Source organism: Syngnathoides biaculeatus, chromosome 16 (genome assembly GCF_019802595.1).
Source record: "Syngnathoides biaculeatus isolate LvHL_M chromosome 16, ASM1980259v1, whole genome shotgun sequence".
Taxonomy (NCBI): domain Eukaryota; kingdom Metazoa; phylum Chordata; class Actinopteri; order Syngnathiformes; family Syngnathidae; genus Syngnathoides; species Syngnathoides biaculeatus.
The window spans coordinates 2,089,517-2,112,742 of NC_084655.1; the positions used below are offsets into that span (position 1 = coordinate 2,089,517).

Genomic DNA, 23,226 nt, shown 5'->3' on the forward strand with positions numbered 1-23,226 from the left:
TTTTTCTTCTCTTTGGATATCATTTTTCATTTCCTTTTTTTTTTATTGTGAAACAATTAATGACACTCGATGGCTCTACGATCGAATCGAACAATGAGTGTAAATATTTATAACGAACAAAATGCGTTATCATCAGGCTTCTTTTAAATTTAAATCTATTTTACCAGGAGGTTTGGAATTAGATTTTTTTCCCCATTTTTTTTTCTTTTTTTTTATTTGCCAACGTTTATTTGTTATTATGTATTTTTTCCTCAATCCGATGCACGTGCACGTTTAAAAGCATATTAATGCATATACATATTTAATGCCACGATGTTTTAAAATTTAGCTGGTGAAGTCATGATGGGGCGTGCACTGAGGTTCACTCCTGGGGAGACTTTGATATCAGAGAGAAATTTTAAAATAATGGGCTGGACCAAAACGTGGCGTATTTACAATTAAATAAGCAACCAGATTTTAACAAATGTTTTTTAAAAAAATCAGCAGCATTATTTCTACTGACATATTTGACCAAAAAGAACGCGATATACATGAGTGGTTAAGAGAGGTCAGATCATTGTATCTTATTTACTGTAAATGGATACCCATTAAAATAGGCCTACTATGTGTTGGAGGGAAAGGGGTATTTTCATTTAGGCATAATCTTCAACAAAATAGTGTTGTCCTGCGGTCCCTTATGCATGTCTTGATGAAGCCCGCTTAAGTGCGAAGTGAAATATCTTCTAACACAATCGGAAGAGTACAGTTGCGATCACTTCAATGTTCTGAGAATGAAATTAATGAAACAATATTCACATGCAAGGAAAGAATTATTTTAAAAAAGAATTTTTTCATTTAAATTTCTAATTATTTGTTTCAAACTCTTCTCGAAGTTTTGGTCAGATTATAAATGTTTATTGTCTGAAATGTGTCTCGATGACATCCTGTTTCTTGTTTCCTTGCCAACTCAGCTGGTAGCAAACGTGAGTGAACCATGGACGCTGCGATCACAACATCTATATTATTTAAGATTGTGTTATTGTTTGTTTGTACAGGTCTGAAAAACAGTTGAAGATGATGTGCGTGTGCTGTATAAATAAAGTTCAGTTGAAATGTAAAAAATGTCCTTTACTGGTTTGACTTTCAAAGTCCTTCCGTCTAAATCAGGGGTAACTTACACGTCCATCGCGCTTAACAGCTATCGTGTCCATCACTGTATATCCCAAGTGATTTTCAAAGTGAAATCTAGGCTTGATTTAAAGAAAGGTTAAAAAGTCATCACATTTTTTCCTTGTTACTTCAAATAGTTGTGTTCGTACGTATACAACTGGGTTTGTCATTTGTATGGCTCACCAAATTATGATTTGTTAGATTATTTTCAAATTTTCTCATTTGATTTTGAAAACCACAAAAAGGTTTACGATGCTAGTGTGCCTGCAAACTTCACAGTCGGAGTGGAATCGACCGCTCTTGCAAAAAAAAAAAAAAAAAAGACAGTGAGGAGTATTAATTCCATCAGGAAATCAGGACGGAGTTTCGATCAAACATTTTTCAGCCGAAAAGATGAGAAGCGCCTTGGCATTCATCGTCCACCGGTTGTGAACTATACAGCCTGGTGAAATCAGTCTTTATCTTCAATGTGGTTAGTCCAGTTATTCTTAAGGAGACTGCCAACCAGTGTGAAAGGAGAATCACGTCTGCCTCCATTTGTGCTTCATCAGCAGTTTTATACGATCAGCCACACACCAAATAAATATCTAAGATAAAAAAAAGTGTACATACATTAACCTGACCGTGAAAAATGCATTTAGAACGGTCTGAAATCATAAAACGGGAGGAGTGAAACGAGACAGTTCTGCACTTTCCAATTGCCACCTCTGTTTTAGTACAATAATTTCACCAATAGATGGTGCTCTTGAATCGTACTATTTCTTGGGCAACATGAGGTCAAGATGGTTACTCTCACCCATGTCTTGATAAAGAAATGTGAAAATTCTACATTTTTAATGATGAAATCATGGATATTTTCCATCCATTTATTTTCCATGCAATTTGTATTCATTACGGTCATAGGCATGCTGACGCCTGTCTCAGCTAACTCTGGGCGACAGGTGGAGTACACCCGAAACTGGTCGCCCGCCAACTGCATTAATAATCCAGCCATCCATTTTCTTTACCACTTATCCTCACAAGGGTCGCGGGAAGTGCTGTAGCCTATCCCAGCTGTCAACGGGTAGGAGGCGGGGTACACCCTGAAATGTTTGCCAGCCAATCGCAGGGCACATTGAGACAAACAGCGCACTCAGAATCACACCTAGGGGCAATTTAGAGTTTCCAATTAATATTGCATGTTTTTGGAACGTGGGAGGACACCGGAGTGCTCGGAGGAATCTCACACAGGCACGGGGAGAACATGCCAACTCCACACAGACGCTCTGGGATTGAACCCGGGACCTCAGAACTGTGAGGCTAACGCTTTACCAGCTGACCCACCATGCCGCCCTGCATCAATAATAATAATAATAATAATATAATAATAATAATATAATATAATAATAATAATAATAATAATAATAATAATAATAATAATAATAATAATAATAATAATAATAACAGTTACTGATAGTGTAGTGGTGCACCCTCCTGACCGGCGCAAACAGCATGGTTTCAGTTTCCTGTACGACTGACTGGCGACCAGCTCAGGTTGCAGTCCATCTTTCGCCCAAAGTTATCTGGGATAGGCGCCAGCACTCCCACGACCTTCATGAGGATAAGCGGCTTGGAAAATGGAGGCCTGGATAGTAATAACAAAACAAAAGCAAATAACTAAATGGAAAATAATGTTATATAATCATTGTTCTGGTTTTCTATTTTTTTCCTCTTCACATGCGGTGGAAGCTCTGGCTCCGCTAACTGCCCATACCTAAGGAGGGTCTACATAAAATATTGATTGGTTATCACTCAGGTTACAGACTTACTGGCAGTGTTTATAGAACCTCACTCAATCAAGAGGTAAACCGAATTCCTCTACATCCATCCATTTTCTTAACTGCTTATCCTCACAAGGGTCATGGGAGTGCTGGAGCCTATCCCAGCAGTCAACAGGCAGGAAGCAGGGTACACCTTGAACTAGTTGCCAGCCAATCCCAGGGCACATGGAGGCAGACAACAGTCACACTCACAGTCACACCCAGGGGAAATTTAGAGTCTCCAATTAATGTATGATTTTTGGGATGTGGGAGAAAATCCACGCAGAGAAAGGGAGAACATGTAAACTCCATACAAGTGTGGCCGGGACTTGAAACCCAGTCCTCAGAACTGTGAGGCCAGCACTTTACAGCTTCTCCATTGTCCCGCCCTTTCTCTAAAATGTAGCTGAATTTTAAACAGAGTATTCCACATTTTACAGATGATGAACCTAACTTGGGTGAGTAAACAATACAAATCTATGAGGATAAGATCCATCATCCATTTCTGAGCCACTTTTCATCACAAAGTTCGTGGGAGTGCTTTAACCTATCCCAGCAACCATCGGGCAGGAGGTGGTCACACCCAGGGGCAATTTAGAGTGTACAATTAATATTGCATGTTTTTCGGATGTGGGAGGAAACCGGAGAGCCCGGAAAAAACCCACACAGGCATAGGGAGAACATGCAAACTCCACACAGGCAAGTCCGGGATTGAACCCGGGACCTGAGAACTGTGAGGCCAACACTTTCCAGCTGATCCAGCGTGGGGCCACTACTATTAATAATAATAAGTATTATTATTATTAGAAATAATAATACATGCTTTCATCTACAAGAAAATATATGCATGTGTGAGCCTAGCTATACACAGTACAGATGTTAACAGGTGTCATTAAAATGTATTACTCCTGCATACCCTCACAGCAAACACCGCAATGCCATACTATACCCTCTGGATCTTAATTTTACCCTTCAATCTTCACCCTCTTGCTTTCCATCGACCCCCATATTCCCTCACTCTGGACAATGTATCACAGGACCCAATATGCTTTTGTAAATGGAAAAGGAAGGTCATGTATTCACCTTTATTTTTGCTCCTGTCATCATTTCTCTTATCTGGACCTCCTCTATACCTCTCTGCTGCCCTCTCATTTTTGGGCTTGACATACAGCAGTTGGGTGTAGAAGAGCGTGCGGACAGGAGAGAAGAGGCGAGGGCGAAACCAAGGCAAAACAGTAAACTTTTGACCCTTCAACTCTTTCAACCTTCTGCTGCGGGCTATAGTTGACACCCAAGAAGGCGCTTCTGATAATAAGGCAGAGTATTATATGGTTCTTTCCTTAGGCAGGAAAAGAGGCAAGGGGAATAAATGGTTTGTGGTATTACAAAGTTTTACATTGGAGACAATCACCAGATCTAGGCCATTTAAACAAGAGTCAATTTGTATTATCCAGTTCTTTTCAAGCCAGCACTTCACACTTTATGACATAATTATACTTGTGTTTGCACTATACGAATTCCTATGAAATACAATCTGATGTGTGTGGATTTTACTGGAAAGGTGGTTAACTGTAGTAACAGTTTTATGGACATGCTCATTATGTCCTCCCATTCTCAAGCAATTTCTGATGGCGGCTGGGGAGATCTGGATTCTCTGGATAGTTCCCAGTACACATTGAAACAAGAGACAAAAAAATACAGAATCCAAATCCTCCCTTGTATTCATAATGAGGCTTTGAAAGGCATGGCAACACAAGTGTTGGTTACAATCCCATATGGGACCCAGAATATGAGAATTTTGTAGTTTTACTCCAGATTGATCATCTCTATTTCCTAATTTACACTCATTCACATCCATCCATTTTCCAAGCCACTTATCCACACAAGGGTTGCGAGATTGCTGGAGCCTATCCCTGCTAACTTTAGGCAAAACGCAGATTACAACCTGAACTTTTGTTTAAAAATGTGTATAGAAGGTTATATGCTTTATTTAATCCCAGAACCCCTAAAACACGTAGATTGTTGTTGTTTTCACAGTATGTCCTTTTCAAACAAGACAGAAAAGTGCACAGTTTAACTATAAAATCGTTGTTTGAAAAATAATATTTCACCAACAATATATATGAAACAATACAGCTCCCCCACGCTTCAAAAATGGCTTGTTTCACCCAAATCCTCCTACCTCTCAGCAGCCCTAAAACTGTGATTTTAGTATCTCTGATCCTTTGGTGGCATGCCTTGAGGTTTTTGTAATGTAAAAATACATAGTATATGAGAAAATTCCTGCAAAGAGAATTTTCTGTATTCAACATATCAGCAGAAATGACCATATACTACCATCAAGAATCCCTAGCGATTCAAGATTGATGTTTCCAATATGTGCCCTCCTTTGTTTTACAAATCTGTGTGATATGTATCTATTTATCCAACTGGCCTGGGATGTAATATGTTTGTCTGCAGTAAACCTCCTTTCCCTGTGACCTGGAAATTAGTAACATTGATGCACAAACAAAAGCTGAGAGTTGTTACAGTATTTTCTTTCCGTGTAAGTGACATAAACAAACACACATGGGAGGAGGTTAATGGTTCTTACCTCCCACGTCTGCGCATGAGCATTGCAGGCTGCAGCCTGTCTGGTGACCTCGCAGTGACTCCTGTTCCTACATTATTCATGAGCCGTCATTCGTAGGCAGAAGAAAAGGAAAGCAATTCTGGGATACTGGAGTGGAATATTTTAAACTGAGGTATGTGATTGTGTTGGGCGTTGGGTAAAGTTCACTCTGCAAGGAACGAATATGTGTCTCTAACAAATATACTTTTACTTAAACTGTGGTTGTCCAGCAAATAAAAGAAAAAAATGTCTGCAACATGATAAACATTCCCAAGTCATTTGCCTGTATCCATCGACATGTCTCTCAAATACAACAAAACACTCCTTGATCATTCCTCCACAAAAGCTTCTGGAGTGTCCAACTCCCAGATAAATACACACCTCTCCAATGCAAAGAACAGGAGGGGCCTCATCATATTTGTTACTCACCCCACTCCTCATCACCTGTGAAGCCCAGGGTTAGTCTCTTGTGGTGTGTGGACAGGCTCAAAAGAGCAAGACATCCTATGCACATAACACACATAATGGGGGGAAAGCAGTTCATCAGGGTGGAGCTGCCTGTGTAATACCACGGAAACAAATGATAGACACACACACACACACACACACACACCACACACACACACACACAGACACACATAAGAGCTACTCCATAGCCCTCTCATGACATGGCTCTTCTCATTGAAAAAATAATGTATTGTTTGTATGTATGCGTGTGTGTGTGTGTGTATGTGTGTGTGTGTGTGTCATTTGTTTCCATGTATGTTCCATGGAGAATGGGGGATACCTGTTGTGGTGGCTTCCTGTATCATCAGTGAAAAGAGGAAGTTGGAAAAAGAAGAAGAAAAAGAGGAGTTTTCACGTTCCTGTTTACTAAAACGAAATTTCCTGGTAGGCCCAATCTGCATTTCCCGAAACAACAATTCCCTCTTTTTATTTTCTGTTCTGTCCATTTACTGCATTGGGGAACTGATTATAAAATAAAATAAGAAAAAACATAATTTTGTGGTGAATTTCTTACATTATTGATCCCAAATATGCCCAACCACAAACAAAACTTGTTTCTACAAGTGTCTTGAAAGCTGATGTGAGACTGTCAAAGATTAGCATGATTGTCACGTTGGTGGAAAACTACATTTAAAATCCGCAAGATCAAAGAACATAGGCAAGAGGCAATACAATAAGCATTTAAGAGGCTAACACCTCAGATTTATTGTTCACTGAAGACATTGGATGGACTTAAACGATCCTAAAATTAGCACTAGCTGACCTTATTGCTTCAGTTCCACTTCTTTTGGCTTTTGCCTGAACTGGAATGTGATATGTAAACAGACTTGGTATTGTATTTTGGGGATTCCTTTATTCCGATTGAAACCAATGGGAGAAAACTATTATTATTATTATTATTTGAAAATATAATAATAGCTATTATAAAACACAGCTGGGATATGCTCCAGCACTCCTCCGACCCTTGTGAGGATAAGTGGCTAAGAAAATGGATGGATGGATGGATGGATGGATGGATGGATGGATTATTACAAAATCGGAATTATGCCACTGTGTGTAGAGAAAATGAGAGCAGTCACAATGCCACCTAGGGTGAATAATTAGCTTAGTGAGACTTACCGACAGAGCCACGTGACCGATCGCGAGGCACGTCTCCCAGAGTCACAGGTCGGTTGAAACACAGCAATTGACCCCTCCGTACAGGGCACTTAACCACGCCTCCTGAAGTGACGTCACGCCACGTGCGCTGACGTAAGACAAACAATTCGTAAAAAATGGCAAATACAATATAATACATTGTTAACTGTGACAGACGCCATGCTTCTGATTTCATTCAAATCAACGATATATTATAGATTCTAAATACAATACATTCTGAACTGAGAGAGACGCCATGCTTCTGATTTATGTGTCTGATCATCGCTAAATATCGCTCAACAAAGAATAAGTGTGTCAATTGTTCACACGTAGCAGTGTTATGCTAGCGAAGAACGTGTCATTCATTTATACGAGACATGTATTAAAAATCAAATTTAGGGCATATCTTTGTGCAAACACACTCTGGTTAAGCTTCGGCCGCGAGCCAGCAAGAAAGCGACACGTTTGTGCAGTCTGATCATAGCTAAATATCGCTCAACAAAGAATAAGTGTGTCAATCGTTCACACGTAGCAGTGTTATGCTAGCGGAGAATGTCTCATTCATTTATACGAGACGTGTATTAAAAATCAAATTTAGGGCATATCTTCGTGCAAACGCAGTCTGGTTAAGCTTCGGCCGCGAGCCAGCAAGACAGTGATATGTTTGTGCAGTCCGATCATCGCTAAATATCGCTCAACAAAGAATAAGTGTGTCAATGTTCACACGTAGCTGTGTTATGCTAGCGGAGAACGTCTCATTCATTTATACGAGACGTGTATTAAAAATCAAATTTAGGGCATATCTTCATGCAAACAGTCTGGTTAAGCTTCGGCCGCGAGCCAGCAAGAAAGCGACACGTTTGTGCAGTCCGATCATTGCTAAATATCGCTCAACAAAGAATAAGTGTGTCAATTGTTCACACGCAGCAGTGTTATGCTAGCGAAGAACTTCGAATTCATTTACACGAGACATGTATTGAAAATCAAATATAGGGCATACCTTCGTGCAAACATATCTTTTCCGGTTGATATTAGATGAATTTAGTTGATGATGCGGTCTTCCACAAAGTTTGATCCATCGAAGGCATTTTTCGTACTGGGTCTTCGGTTTTGGAAAGGGTACGAATCGAACTCCACCAACTAGCCTTTCACAATACCTGTCGTAACTATTACAAAGTCCGTGACTACACCTCTTAACCATATTTTTTGTTAAATAACCCAAATACGTGATAAAACGCTAACAAAACCTATACTGGACCATTCAATGTTGTCTGAGAAAATGGCGGGAGCAAAAACGGGCTTTGGTTTATGCAGATATCTGGCCTCTGATTGGTCAGTGACACGGATTGCGCAATATCCAGGGGGGTCAATTGATTTACAGAGACTGCAAGGTAATGTCATTTGATCATTTAATACCAAATAATTGTTGAATTATTATCCAACTATATTATGTTCAATTACATTTTCAAACAACATTCTTTGTTAATCATTATTCAAAATGCAAAATATTCACTTTTTAAATTTGCCATCAATTTTGTCGGCTTATATAAATTAAATAATTACCTTCCTTCCTCCATTATTCGAAAAGAAACCTGTGACCGTTGTCTGTCTTTATGTGCCCTGCGATTGTCTAGCAACCACCTTAGGGTGTATCCCCCGAGGTCCCAACCTCCCAAACCCCTCAGTTCGATGAACACCTGGGATAGGCTGCGACACTACCGCGACCCTTGTGAGGATAAGTGGTTTATAAAACGGATGGGTTGATGGATATCACCGCAGTGTATGGTTTCAATTATCAGCATTATTTTATATATATGCACAAGTATGGAAACTTAAAATGACCGACCAAAACAACAGCTTCGAATTTAACAAGAATTGGATGCTGTTTAAAATGCAATTTCCTTATACCGCTGAAAAAAAGTAATTAACTTTCAGTTGCATATAATTAAAATTCAAGAAACGGACGTAACTACAGTACCTCCTCTTTTCCTATATTGTAACAATACTAGTTTAACACATTCTAATCATGCTCAACAGATAGGATATTTTTCAGTGTGTACCTTACTGTTCTTCTTTTCCTTTTGGCGTGTCCCGTTAGGGGTCACCACAGCGTGTCATCTTCGAAGAACGCATATTTGCTTGGCACCGTTTTGTTTTTTTTTTACGCCTGATGCCCTTCCTGACGTAACCCCTCTGTATGGAGTTCGGGAGAGAAACTTACAGCACCTGGTATTCCCAGGGCGGTCTCCCATCCAAGTACTAACCAGGGCCAAACCCGCTTAGGTTCCGAGATCTGACGAGATCGGGCGTTCTCAGTGTAGCATAGCCGTAAGCTTCAGTGTGTACATTAATTATATTAATTAATGTAAATGATCTAACGATCTCCAAGGCAACTCTCCAGGATGATGAAACAAACGTTAACGTTGCATGTACTGTACGTTTAACTTGAAAGTCCAGGCTATCCTGTTCGAGGAATTTGATTTGAGATTTTTTTTTTCTAAATCTTAGTCTCGCTGCAACTTCATACACACGCAATCATACACTGTATGGTCTTTCTGTTTTGAATGTTAACTATTATGTTCGTTCCCGTGAGAATTAATCCTCATGTGCACTTACACACGCACTTTTTGATGCATACAAAGATTGCACGAACAAATTCGGGGGGTTATATCACGCTCGATACAACGGATTGATCTGATACACATTGAACCCAGCTCTCTTTGCTGTTTCCCAACGATCAACGTATGACCAGTACTTACGTTGTATCCTATTTCCTCCAGTGCGCCTGAATATTTTTCCCAGCGTCCGCAGCGATTGTGACCAAACCGACGAGTCTGTGCGCACACTCGACCCGGAGGGGTGGCCATCCTGCACGGCCTGCGCTCGCTCTCCGCTTTTCTTCACACTGCTGTTCCGGCTCGAGTTTACTGACCCCTTTTAGGATCCCAGAGAAGCAGTTAAACCGTCAGTTGTTTTCTGGAATGTGAAATATATTGTACGTCAACTCCCCGAAACCATAAAACTAGCTTTATGGACCCCACGTGACCCGAGGCCAGCCAGTGAGCGGTATCAGTCTGAGGCCGTGCACGCCTGAACTTTACGATGCAACTTGAAGATAAAAAGCACTCATCTGTTTGACATGTAAATGTCAAAGCTGCGTTCCTTTTTATGGTGCGACCTAAAGCAGAGCATGGAAATATCTAAATTCACGAGTGAACAGAACGGAGGCAGGGAATGGCAGTTACGTACGGATGAATTTCGTAGAAAAGAGCAGGAAACAAAAGGACACAGAATATACTACTGTAATACATCACTCGGTGAGTTTGAAGGGTTTTTATTCCCTGTCGAAATAGCAGCTAAGGTGAATTTACTTGCGATGCCTAAGGTAGCACACGCAGATATTTTGTCAGATCTGATGAGGGGATACGAATTTGTCACTGCTCCGTGTGTGTTTGGAACACGTTGTTTAATGATGGGCGAGCCTCGGGTTGTGAAAGTGCCGAATAAAGAGGTGCAGTTTCTGCAGGAAATTCAGTTACCATTTTGAGAAAAAAAGCTGTAACAATTTAAATATATATTTCAGATGTCTCGTCATCATCTGCTATTTGATTAAACAATGTGCCCCATGATATCAGTTGTTGGTTATTTGTAGGAAAGTGTGATGTCACATCGTACATTTCAGAATAGGCCAGTCCAAAGCAGTAATGCACAAACAAGTCGCTTTAGATTGCTGTTGTTGTTGTGTTTTTTTTTTTTTTTGTTTTGTTTTGTTTTTTGTTTTTAGGAAAACAGACAAAGGCATGATGCTCCATGGGGAATTTTTCAAATCCTCAACTTTGATTCTGGCATATTGGGCGAGTTCTTGTTTATCAATATTTAATTCAACTGGGTTCCAACAGGGATTCTCAGTGTGCTACAACTATTGGTGGTACGTGGCCTCCCTTGGTATGCAAATAATCTCTGTCCAAATTCACAGAAAAAAAACCTGTACTTTATTTTTGGTCGCAGATGATTAAAATGGGGCAAATTGAGATATTTTGCACTCTTTCTTTAGAAAATAATTAAATAATACTTATTAGTTGAACAAATGTTTTTATCATGTGCAACAAATTAAATTCAGACGACTGTTTTCAGTATATAGTTCAGTTGTATTTAAGCATTCACATTTCATATTTATGAACTTTTTCCTATGCATTTATTTTGGAACAATGATTATTTAACCTTAATGTACAGTATTTTAATTGCCTTTACTTTAATTGAATTTGAGTTTTTTTTAAATGACGTGTTTGATCAACAATTAGGCCTACTATTGTTCTGTATTTTAATTATGGGAATAGTAGTGGTACATGGATGTTAAGAAATAGGTGATAATTGGTTTCAAATGTTTGATGAACACCAGTTTAGAAGACCAAAACTTACGTTCACTGTGCTCCCACATTCATTTAAGAACAATCCAATGAGATCCAAAAGAGCGGCTTTATTTACTAAAATGATCCCTAATTTTGATTGATATTGTCAAAAAAGTATGCATTTTGCTCTTTATTATTGAAGGTGTGATTTCCATCGTTATAGAAGTGTACTGCATCATTTTGAGAGTGAAGTATTTGGAATTTTACAGTTCTACACTATACTGTACTCCAAACTACAGCACAATGTTTTTGTCAGACAGCATGTATATTGTTCACACAAAAATACGAAAAATAATTATTTCGCGGATGCCAATGATACAGGAGCCATAAATTTAAATTTTACTTTACTTAAACATAGGTTCTCATAATTACAATATTAATAACAATAATAAACTCTTTAATACGAATTGGTACAGGACAAAGTTACATCAAAAGCTGAAAGTTACAAAAAAAATGATAGCATATAGACATGCTTATGCTAACAACTCAGGAGAAGATTTTAATGTCGTACAACAATGGTGTTATTTCGACTGTAGGGAAAAAGACATGATTTGGCTGACATCACAAATGGCTTACAATAAACATCTTAAAATTTGCACTTGACGTAAACGTTTTTTGCAAGCAATAGGCATACAAGATTAATGGTTAAATGTAGGAGTTCATATTTTTTCCCTTTCTGTGTTTAACCATGAAGACGGATGTTTTTCAAAGCGACAAAACAAGAACGCTCTACCAAGTACCACATTAAAAGCTTGTCGTTTATCTAAAACCCACCATGCCTGAGAAATGAAAGTGCTTTGTTGAAATACAGTACTGGGTTACAAATAATGTGTATTTGTATACTGAATGCAGTATGTCTTGGAGTCTGATTTGGAGTCCCTATAGTCTCTTTGTTCCTTTTCCTCTATTGATAGCTTCTATCATTGAGGTTTTGGTCTTCAGTTTCTCCCGTTTTGAAGCATCTGTAAAAAAAAAAAAAAAATCTCCCTGTATAATTGGGGGGACTGATTTAAAAGTAATATTAATATCAATTCCTAAGGTTGGAAGGTTGCACCAGCAGAGCCAAAGGTCATGCTTTTCAGTTTGTTGTCCTTCTTCCACTTCATCCTCCGGTTTTGGAACCAGATCTTAATTTGGCGCTCGGTAAGGCAAAGTGTATGCGCGATCTCAATACGCCGCCGCCGCGTGAGATAGCGGTTGAAGTGGAACTCCTTCTCCAGCTCGAGTGTCTGGTAACGGGTATATGCCGTCCGTGCACGTTTCCCATCGGGCCCGGTCATATCTGAGGGTTTGGAGTGAACAGTTGGAGGATGTAAACGGTTAGCAGCACGTGACGTATGTTAAAGGAAATATACACATATGATAAACAATAATTTAATCACAACCTGTAACAATGGTTCTCAAATTGTGATATTGTACTCGTCGCACGTGGGCTACCTGTTGTGGTAAGTGTAAGAATCATTGGATTAAATATTCCAATTGTGTATATTTCTACACTGGTTTATATATATATATATTTTTTTAATCCAGTACCACTTTGTGAATTACAGTTCATTTGTATTGAACTCTTAACATCAAAACAGTTGCATTTAATCTTTCAGAACTGTTTGTTTTGCTACATTCATTGAGAGTTTTTCTTAATAAATTATTTTTTTACAGGGTTTAGTTTCCGGACCATACTCGCAACAGGGGAAATCTGTGAAATCCTGATCCAAAATATGCAGTAATGCACTGCTGTACTATTTATTCATTATTTAATTTCTTTTCTTGTAGTATGTGCTTCATCAAATTCTTCAAATCTACAATGCACTGAATCATTAATCAATGAACCGCGACATGACGAAGTAACATTGTAAATTTTAACTGATCCCTGATTTAAAATAGTTGTATTTTTTTAATTGATGTTCAGACTTAACTATGAATAATGTTACAGTGGATTACAACCATATTAAATATATACGTTTGGAATAAAACCTCAGAGTTCTCTTTGACTCACACTTGGGCCTACTATATGTCTGTATTTTATTGTTGCTCATGATGGTGGCATTTGGAGAGCCAAGAATTTTTTGAGGTGATACTTGATGTTAAATGTTTGAGAACGGAAAGGGTCGTCCACACACATGTATACAGTCTCTCACACTGCTTTTGAAACAACTTTCAAACAGCACCCGTTTTCAAATTGTATTGATTTCTCCCCAAAACTAAAGGCCTCGCCTTTATGTTATTCTATTTCACGGTCAGACAAATCGGGAGGGGAGGCCGGCGGGTTGCCCCATCTTTTGCCTCACTTCCCTAATTAAGTGCCCCAGGTTATAAAGCATTAATTTTTAGAGCAACAAACTTAAAAGTCATGCTGCATGGCCTCCATGTTTTTTTTTGTTATTGTTTTTTTTTGCTCCTTTCCCACCCGGCTGTGTCTTGTCTGTACTTCTCGCTTATGTTTTACTGTCAGACTTGTCGCTACTTTGGCAGAGTTATGACATGTTTTGTCGTTTTGTACAACTTTCTAAACTAGAAAAAGGGGGCAACAATTCGCATCCCTGGCTTCTAAATACAATGAGTAAATAATAAAAGCATACAACTAAAATACACGTCTTGTTGAGTTACTATGTCAACAAATAAGAATAAAAACGAACCACATTCGAATAAGACGCCACATATGCTACAAACGCCACTGTTGCTATTTTTCAAAGTCTTAAAATTTAAAAATTGGAATCATGGTTAGAATCTATACATCAGGGTTTCCTTGACTAAAGCAGCAACAAGTCTGCTGAATGTTCCTACTGTTCAGTAGGGCATCGCTTGAATAAAAGTACTTCATTTGGACTTGATTAAAATAGTAAACTGATTTCCCCCGCTCTTCCTCGAACATAAAAATAGGTTATTTTGATCATCTTTAACCACGTGCAACCGATGTTTATGTTTGATATATTTTTATTTTTTCAGCGTTATTTTCCGCGCTCATTGCGTCTTTACCACAATAGACTGTGTTTTACCATGGCTAATATGCAGCTTTCTCATCCATGGAAATATCTGGGGCGACTGGCTGCCAGTTGTGCATCCCGGATTTGAGTTCGCCGCCTGGCCGCGCTCGTGTTTCTGTGCAGGCTGTGTTCTGCGATCGCCGCTATCCCGGGTGTCTTGCTCCCTCTCGTCCGCTTCTGGTGAGTTTTCGTTCAGATCCGCGAAACGGGGGGTCGCCCCCCCGCCGGACGTGGTCGGGGTCAGGTTAAGGGAGCTAAAAAGACCGCTCCCTGGTTGCTCCGAGCTGGGGGACGAGCTCGGACTAATCTGCTTACTGTCTCTGACAGGAGCGATAGAACCGTTGGACGATTGTCTGAAACTGCCCTCACTGTCCACGGAGCGAAAATTCCGTGAGTCCCCGACAACAGAGTATCCCCCGAAGTGTCCTTCTGTGTTTGAGTCATTGGTGTTGACTCCTCCCCGGTTTGGGACCGACAAGTCCATACCGTTGCTGCCATGGCCGTAAGAGCCAGTCGCGTGGTGCATGGCGGCCGTGGAAGAATCCTCGTACACCCCGACGTATAACGCACCGCTGCCCGGTGCATAATTTAGCAGTTGATTGTCGGGGCTATTTGAGTAGCGCCCTGAAAACGAGTTTACAAAGTAAGAACTCATTTAGTTGATTTGGGAGTCTCAATTTGTGTTCCTTACAGCACGAGTACTTTCATCGATTTATGATGTACAGTATTAGTGAATTATGGCGATGCACTGTACTTGGTTTTTAGCTATGTTTGCGCCGTCAAAATATGGGGGTGGGGTGGTGAGTGCGTGTGTGAGAGACTGGATTGGGTAGGGTGCAGAGAGCTGACGGGAGCAGTCACGTGGTTTTGTTGACCCCTCGTAAATTGTAGCCGACGACTCTGGCTGGGTAATTGATGTTTGTGAGATTTGGAACAATAAAGGTGGGGCGGGGCGGGGGCAGGCGCTCCAGCCTTCGTCTACGTCATTCTCACACGTCTACTGCTGCTGAGCTCCGAGTGCCACCTACTGCTGTTAAAATTTATTGCAGCCATAAAAATGAAAGGCAGGAAAGGGATCTTTAGGCAAGCATCCGTGACAAAATTAACAGTACGGGTATTTTAAATTGTCTAAAAATACTGTATTAGAGTTAATGTAAACAAGTATGGAAACGTGATTGTTTTCCATTTGCTACTGTTTGAACTTTGTTTTGTATAGTTTTGATCACAACTACATGGATTCTGTGAAGTCAGAGATTCAGTTCCTCTTTCTTCATTCAGTTTGATTTTTGTTTCATCGGTTGCTGTCTGTTGCCACAAGGGGTGAAGAATGTTTAAGCTGTTCTGAGACACCTTATCTGATGGGAATGTGTTGATTTATGATTAATAGATTTCCAAGGTGTGATGCAGTTTGCGCAATTAGAATCTGACATACATGTTTGTCTTATTATCAAACGCGAGGACATATGAACACACTACTAACTCAGATACTCAAAGAATGGAAATCCTAAAGGTGTGTACGGCAAATAAAGCCCGTGCCAGAAATTTAAGGGGCTGTTTTGTGTTGGGAGTTCAAGCTCCAAAACTGGTCCCTCCCAAGTGTTGTTCCTACGGGGAGATTTTGACTTTTGGGAACCGTGCACATTCATGTTATTCATCTGTGCACCTTGTTTATGCATTGGTGTTGACGTAAACATTTTTACCTGAGGTGAGATGTAGATTCACAGGACCATACATTTTACTATTATACTCACTGCATGTATCGAGTCTCAGTTCTTGTTGGTAAAATGCTTTTGCTTTTGCTTTTGCTCGCTATTCCTTGCCTTTAACTGTTAACTGGCATGTAAAATACCTTTTCAAGTGAACCAAACTATCCATCATTCTCGATGGGTCGAAGCATTAAATGCGCTGCATGCCCAAAGCAGACCGCTCTTAAAGGGAACAATTTTGCCTGGCTTAGTTCTTATACATATAACAGTGGAGTGGGCTGCAAGTAACTTGCGTTTAATTGTTATCTCATTCAGTCAATGATGAAATTAATTATGAAACTTGGAAAAAATGAAGAAAATGGCTCCTGGAACTAATTAATCTCAAGCGTCTTCTCCTGCGGGATGGAACGTACGCCGGTCACGCAGGGGACAAGAATAGTTCAAAGGGTCACAAAGACATTGTCCACTTTGTCTAGGCGAAGTGTGTGCTCAGGGGTGACATGTCTGCCTGGTCGGTTCGAGGCCAGGTCAACTTTCGCCAGCTCAGCAATTAGCTCAGACAATCACTACTTATTTATTTACTTACTATATTTACGGTTTATGTGTGTGATTATCCATCCATCCATCCATTTTCTGTTTTGCTTATCCTCACTAAGGTGGCGGGCGTGCTGGAAGGTGGGGGGCTGGAAAGGGGGCGGGGGGTTACGCCCTGAACTGGTCGCCAGGCAATCGGGGGGCACATAGAAACAAACACCCACTCGCACCTACGGGCAATTTAGAGTCTTCACGTAACATACCACGTATGTTTTTTGGGGATGCGTGAGGAAACCGGAGTACTAGGAGAACACCCACGGAAGCACGGAAGAACATACAAATTCTAAACAATAAGGACTGGGATTTGAACCCTTGTCCTCAGAACTGTGAGGTGGATGTGCTAATCGAATTGTCCACCGTAGAGTTTGATTATTATATTATTACTCTATTATTATCATATTGATGATCAACAAAGGCAAATCATCTACACACTTAAATTTACTTTCCCTTACAATTTATTGGACATATAGTTAATATTGGTAAGTACTTGACAAACACGGACATGATAACGAAACATTAAAAAAAAAATCCATAAATTAGGCAACTTCTAAATGTAGACCTTCCTATATATTTTATGTAGTTTCAGTAATAACTACAATTTGCTATTCCCCAGACCACCACCTCTGCATGAAAAAAGTAAAACCTCTGTGTACCACCAGTGTAAAATACTGCTTATATGGTCTTTATGTATAGGGATTTTGAAGCTGCTTGTATGTAGTGTATGTACGTATGCGCGCGCGTGCGTCTCTGTGTATATATATATATATATATATATATATGATTGCCACATAACACATCGTAAAGATTTGGTGTCGCTTCATCTTGTCTTATGTATTGGACCGACTAGAACTTTACCACACGTCTATGTAAATAATGGGTAGGACTACTCAACGAGTGCATAAATTGATTAAAATTCAAGTCCCTTGCAGAGAAAAAGGACAGTAAAAACGGGTGTAACTCATTACATTTTGTTGGAATGTACATGAAATGGCTTGTTAAAGAGCACATTACCGCCTAAACGACTAAGTTATGTACGAATTGGTTTAAAAGCATCAAAACGCACAATGCAAAATGCACTATCTCGCCCCTGGACATCCTCTGTGTCATCTAAAGCGTTCTTCATTTTCTTCTTTCGGACTACGCACATACAAACGAAATGTATTTCGTGACTTGAATAACATGATGAGGGAGGGCTCACTTTCCAAAAGTTCTAAATTCTGAACAAAGGCGTTGGGTGATTGAATGATCTTTAAGAAAGAGGATGAGAAAGGATTCATATCCACGTTTTCTTGCCCGTTTGTGAGTATTTTATTCTTTATACGCTCACACCGTCCGTTTTTCCTTTTTTTCGACCCCGTTGGCTGTGGATGAAGAAGGGGAGGATGACGAGTTCATCATCCTGTTTTCCTTTTTCCACTTCATCCTTCGGTTCTGAAACCAGATTTTAATCTGGCGCTCAGTGAGGCAAAGCGCGTGCGCGATCTCGATCCGCCTCCTGCGCGTGAGATAGCGGTTGAAGTGGAACTCCTTCTCCAGTTCGAGTGTCTGGTAGCGGGTGTAAGTCTGCCGCCCACGTCTTCCGGGACTCCCAAAAGCCCCTGAGAGAGACAGGGGATTGAAGAAAAGGTTAAGACTTAACCAGAGTCTAGCCATTAAATACATGATGAGCGCTGTTTAAATTTGTCTGGCTGGGAGAGATGTGAGGTTGTTAGAAATGTTTTACAAGGTCTGAAACAATTAATTATAATCACCGCTCATAATTTATCAACTATTTTCTCTGAACAAAAGAGCTCTTTGATTTTATTTAATTTAAACATGTACATCACTTGCATGTTATAAAAAATGTCAAAAGAACTATAATTGTACTATTTTTTTTGGAGAAGCATGGGACATTATGGCAGTTTGCCACATTAAATCACGCCCAGTATGAGGAAGTAAACAGTCGGGCTAATACATACTAAAATATTGTATTATTTTTGTGGAGAACTGGGGAAAATTGCGTCTGTTTATCACACTCTAATCATGTGCAACAAATGTCATGATCAGGTTAAGAACTTTATTTTAGTTTTGTTTTTTTAACGATTTTTCCCGTACCTTGTATTTACTATAATTGTCCAAGTTCCATATAGTATGTTTGGACAACATCTGAACCTTAGCAGCTTCCGATATCCCCCAATACGTTGTAAAAAGCTTTTTCAACACCGATTTTGACCATTTATGTTAGAATGTTATATTTTGAGAAAGAAGCAGTTGTATAGCTTTCAATTGTGGCATTAATATGAAATTGAGTTCAGATCATGATGATGTTGATGGCCATTTTTGTTATTATTATTATTATTACCCTGAGAAAAAAAAAACGACGAATAAAATGGCTGATTAAAGACCGATAGAACGTGCCCCATTTGATCATTAGCTCTCGTTCTTCTCGTCTTCTCGGTATAGCAGTAGCTTTGGTCTCCACTTTACCTTCCAACCCAAACATAACAGTTTTACGATGGACAGTAAAAATAGCGAGCAATGACTGACAGGCCAACAAACGGAGACCATAAAATAACTCGCGGGAGAGGAAGAGGAGTAGTTGGAGGAGGAGGAGGAGGAGGAAGAGGACAGGGAAAAACTAAAAGAGGAAACAAACGTCCGTTTTATGACGGGATCATAAAATGTGCAAGAGAGATACTTTGGAGTGGGAAAAGGCAAGCTTACCGTTGCACGCGTTCATTCGTTGCATCCACGGGTAAATGTGGGCTGACCCCATCTGCTTGTCATCCACGGTGTCACCAAAGATCCCCTTGCCACTTAAACTCGCACAGTCTGTCTTGCTGCGCAGGCCGTCCTGGTTCAGCGTGATTCGATGCTCCTCCAGGCTCCAAGTGTCGTGCTTGTCCGGATAGAACCTCGCCGCTGCCGCCGCCGCTGCAGCTTTAGCATAGTCACATGCGCTTGCTCCGCTTGCGCCACTTACACCGACCCCTGCCGCCGTCCGATGCCCCCCATACACTCTGTTAGTCGTCTGTTGGTAGTAGGCAGAAGCGGGGTAGAGATTCTCCTGCACGCCACCTGCGCTGGAACTGCAAGCTGCCGCCACTGCGGTTACAGCCGCAGCCCCCGGGTAATGTCTGATCCGGTGATCTGTAGCGTATCCAGAGGAATACAAAGGGATTTGACCTAAGAAGGACTCAGCTGCCTGACCGCCTCCGCCCGTTCCCGACAGCGCAACGGGGAAAGTGGAGTTGACAAAATAGGAACTCATTAGGTCTGGAAGCTCAGAACGTAGCTAATAACGGAGGAAAGGAGCAAAGGGCAGAATTGGCGGGCGACAAACAACAACTATGTGCACGCGAAAAAAAAAAAAAAAAAAAAGGAGGCTCTCGGCTAACAGCTAACGCTTCTCTCTCCAGTCGCCCTTCATCTGCTTCCCCAGCCTGCACTTTATGATTTGTTGTGTTTTATAGCCGACAGTTCGACAGGGTGCTGCTATCACTTAGTTGATCGCAGAATGGGAGGAGGGGTGAGCTTGCTGAGGGCGAGAGGAGACACGGGGAGTCTGATCGCACATGCAGAAAGACAGACGGAGTGTGTGTGGAAAGCAGTATTGGCTGAGGATAAGTACTGAAAGAAATATTTCAATGTACTAAATTCAGCGGCACGGTGGAGCAGCTGGAGAGCGTTGGCCTCACATTTCTGAGGACTGGGGTTCAATCCCGGCCCCACCTGTGTGTAGTTTGCATGTTCTCCCCGTGTCTGCGTGGGTTTTCTCTGGGCACTCGGAATTTTCTCCCACATCCCAAAAACATGCATTAGTTGGACACGAAATTGCATTAGGTGTGATTGTGAATGCGACGGATGTCTGTCTCATGTGCCTTGTGATTGGTTGCAACCAGTTCAGGGTGTACTCTGGCTCCTGCCCAATGACAGCTGGGATTGGCTCCAGCACTCCCGGACCTTTGTGAGGATAAGCAGCTCAGAAAATGGATGGATGGATGGATGTACTAAATTCACATAGGTTACACATTATTATGTATGAGAAAGAGACATCATTTCACATATGTTGAGCAAACAAGGGGAATAGTAAGTCGGTTTACTACATTTAAATCACTTTTTTTCGTGTGGGAATTGGGGGCAAGAAGGCATAAACTGACCACACCCTGACCTTTGGTAAGCTTCTCATTCTGTATTCGTTCACTCGGGTTTTTATACTCAAAGGTGGAGGACAGGATGTGTGCGCACATGTTGGTTGCACATTTTTAGAACGTGTTAAACTAACAAATTATTTTAGTATTGTCGAGGAAAGGAGGGGGATAAGTGGGGATATTGTACCACGTTTTAATTTGTATCCTACTAAAAATTTAGTAATTTGTGTTTCTTTGTATGCGTGTGTGTGTGTGCGTGTGTGTGTGTATGTGCAAGTGGTACCGCTGGCTTTTATCTATTTGCACTTTGCAATTTGCCCTCCTCTCTTGCTAATTCTCTTGCAATCTACTTTTACAATCGTCATCTGGTTCCCGGTGACATTGCGCAATACAACTCGGCGTCTTTGGCGCGTTAAATTGCTTCTCTTTGTGCCGATGTCTTCCCTTCTGTTGGGCCCCATAACAACCGGCGGCTGATAAACGCACTTATGCGCAGCGCAAGCGAACAACGGCCCGAGGGGTGTGTGTTATGGAAGTGTGTGTGGGGGGGTGGGAGGCGTGGGGGGTCTTAATGGGAATAATAAAACATATTCCTTGCACTTTGCAAATAATACACAGCACATTAAAATGATTTCAGAGAAACTATATCACATGAGCGCTCGAGTGTGTTCCGATGCCGGAATGTCGGTGTTGTTATATAAAAGTGTACTTTACCTGTGGTGGCTTTGCATCGGCATGAAAGTTTATTGGTTCCTTAGATTTTGGATTATAGTAAACAAGGAAATACTCGAAGTGTATTACTCGGCTGAGGTGAATCTTTTTTTATTGAATGTCACGAAGAGAAACATTGTTGCGTTCTGAACTCATTTAACACATACCACAGAGGCAGTGCTATACTTACAGAAACACCCCCGTTCTGATTTATGTCCTGATGAAATTATCGTGATGATATGTGACATCAATCGGATGCTAAAAAGACTAAAGACAAAGGTGTTAAACAATACATTCTGTTTTGAACATCAAGTCAAGAAATACACGTGCAGAATTTTCACAAACAGCTTAGAATGGTATAGCCATTATGGGTCTGTTATATTTTAATTCTAGTGTTTCCAAGAGGTACTCTGCATTGTCTTGGCATTTACAAAGTGAATGAATATTTACAATGTTGTGAAATCAGTGCAAATGTCTCATTCTGCGGCTCGTTTCACCCCCCGCCCCCCACAGGCCCCGATATGTCTGAATGGCTGTACTGCAGACAGAAGACTTACAAATAGAGACAAAGACTCTATTTTTACTTTTACTTGACCGTATCCCACCCCCTCCATTCCAACGTATCTTCATGCTTCTCGCAGCTCTGCGATGTAACACGGGTCAGAGGCAAGTGTCTGATAATAAGCTTAAACCTAGCTTTCTGTGCAAGATCACATGTAGACAGATGGAGGAACTCTCTTTAACTCTCATTTTCACCCTGGCCCCCACCCGTTTCTCGCTCATCTGGCAATCTTTCCCTCTCTCTTCTCCCTGCAATGGCAGGACGCTCCGTTTCCTCTCTAGTTTGTGGGAACGGGAAGAAGCAGTATTGTGTTGGCGCTGACTGCGGTTTAATCATTGATGACTACCAACGCTGCTGCAAAGGACCGCACGGGCTAGGCCTTTGAGATGCTCATACTGCTATTACAAACAATACGGTACAGCCATTAAAGTCATTCTGACTTGGACGGCGCAGCATGAACGATATCTTCTCATATATATATATATATATATATATATATATATATATATATATATATAATTTCAACAAAAAACTAAAACAATTAAAAAGCAGGGTAGTGACCTTTGGGCAGGGAACACGTCAAAGTTGCGCTCCTTAATTTAATATAAAACACGTGGGTAATGAAACGTCGTTTGTGACAAAGTTAGAATGTCGATTGTCAAAACGTAAACATTTGGACATAGTAATAATACACGTCTTGAAAACACACGTTTTTAATTTATTCTACTAATTTCTCTAGTAATTTATCTTTGGTCATCAATTGGAGAGGCATGAATCCAACACTTTCATCATATACCCGTACTGTGTATTGCCTGATAGACTAGAGAAAAAGGCCTACAGTCGTGCATTTGGCGTATTCTATACAGCCAAGGTAAGAAAAAAAAGGTTTATTTATTTTGAGTTATGATAGTTATTAATAGTTATGAG

The 23,226-nt window shown here is 40.5% G+C and overlaps 3 protein-coding genes and 1 pseudogene across 10 annotated transcripts in view; all 4 read right to left on the bottom strand.

The window, feature by feature from the left end:
- The window catches only part of hoxb3a (homeobox B3a), a 96,364-nt gene extending 86,215 nt beyond the window's left edge, over positions 1–10,149 (bottom strand). The window contains exons 1-4 of one of the 8 annotated variants that reach the window (XM_061846252.1): positions 9,963–10,149; positions 7,186–7,312; positions 5,989–6,063; positions 2,600–2,773 (exon numbers count right to left, since the gene is read on the bottom strand). The gene's annotated coding sequence lies outside the window, so the exon portion shown is untranslated. The other 7 variants (XM_061846258.1, XM_061846261.1, XM_061846253.1 and 4 more) reach the window with 7 other exon arrangements.
- LOC133515169 (5S ribosomal RNA) lies at positions 9,418–9,537 on the bottom strand (annotated as a pseudogene).
- Positions 10,150–11,616: 1,467 nt separating the features above from the next.
- LOC133514508 (homeobox protein Hox-B5a-like) lies at positions 11,617–16,208 on the bottom strand. Its single transcript, XM_061846266.1, has 2 exons — positions 14,609–16,208; positions 11,617–12,894 (listed from the first exon to the last, which is right to left on the bottom strand). Exons 1-2 carry the CDS (start codon positions 15,249–15,251, stop codon positions 12,647–12,649), a joined length of 891 nt encoding a protein of 296 aa, XP_061702250.1. The 5' UTR covers positions 15,252–16,208; the 3' UTR covers positions 11,617–12,646.
- Positions 16,209–17,309: 1,101 nt separating this feature from the next.
- On the bottom strand, positions 17,310–22,752 carry LOC133514878 (homeobox protein Hox-B6a-like). Its single transcript, XM_061846942.1, has 2 exons — positions 19,600–22,752; positions 17,310–18,494 (listed from the first exon to the last, which is right to left on the bottom strand). Exons 1-2 carry the CDS (start codon positions 20,144–20,146, stop codon positions 18,220–18,222), a joined length of 822 nt encoding a protein of 273 aa, XP_061702926.1. The 5' UTR covers positions 20,147–22,752; the 3' UTR covers positions 17,310–18,219.
- Between the last annotated feature and the right edge of the window lie 474 nt (positions 22,753–23,226).

Excerpts from the sequence above, each read along its gene's own strand:
- LOC133514878 (XM_061846942.1), bottom strand. The coding sequence starts at position 20,146 with ATGAGTTCCTATTTTGTCAACTCCACTTTCCCCGTTGCGCTGTCGGGA. Across the intron at positions 18,495-19,599 it reads ACGAATGAACGCGTGCAACG|GGGCTTTTGGGAGTCCCGGA; the intron begins GTAAGCTTGCCT and ends TGTCTCTCTCAG.
- LOC133514508 (XM_061846266.1), bottom strand. The coding sequence starts at position 15,251 with ATGAGTTCTTACTTTGTAAACTCGTTTTCAGGGCGCTACTCAAATAGC. Across the intron at positions 12,895-14,608 it reads AAAGCTGCATATTAGCCATG|ATATGACCGGGCCCGATGGG; the intron begins GTAAAACACAGT and ends CCAAACCCTCAG.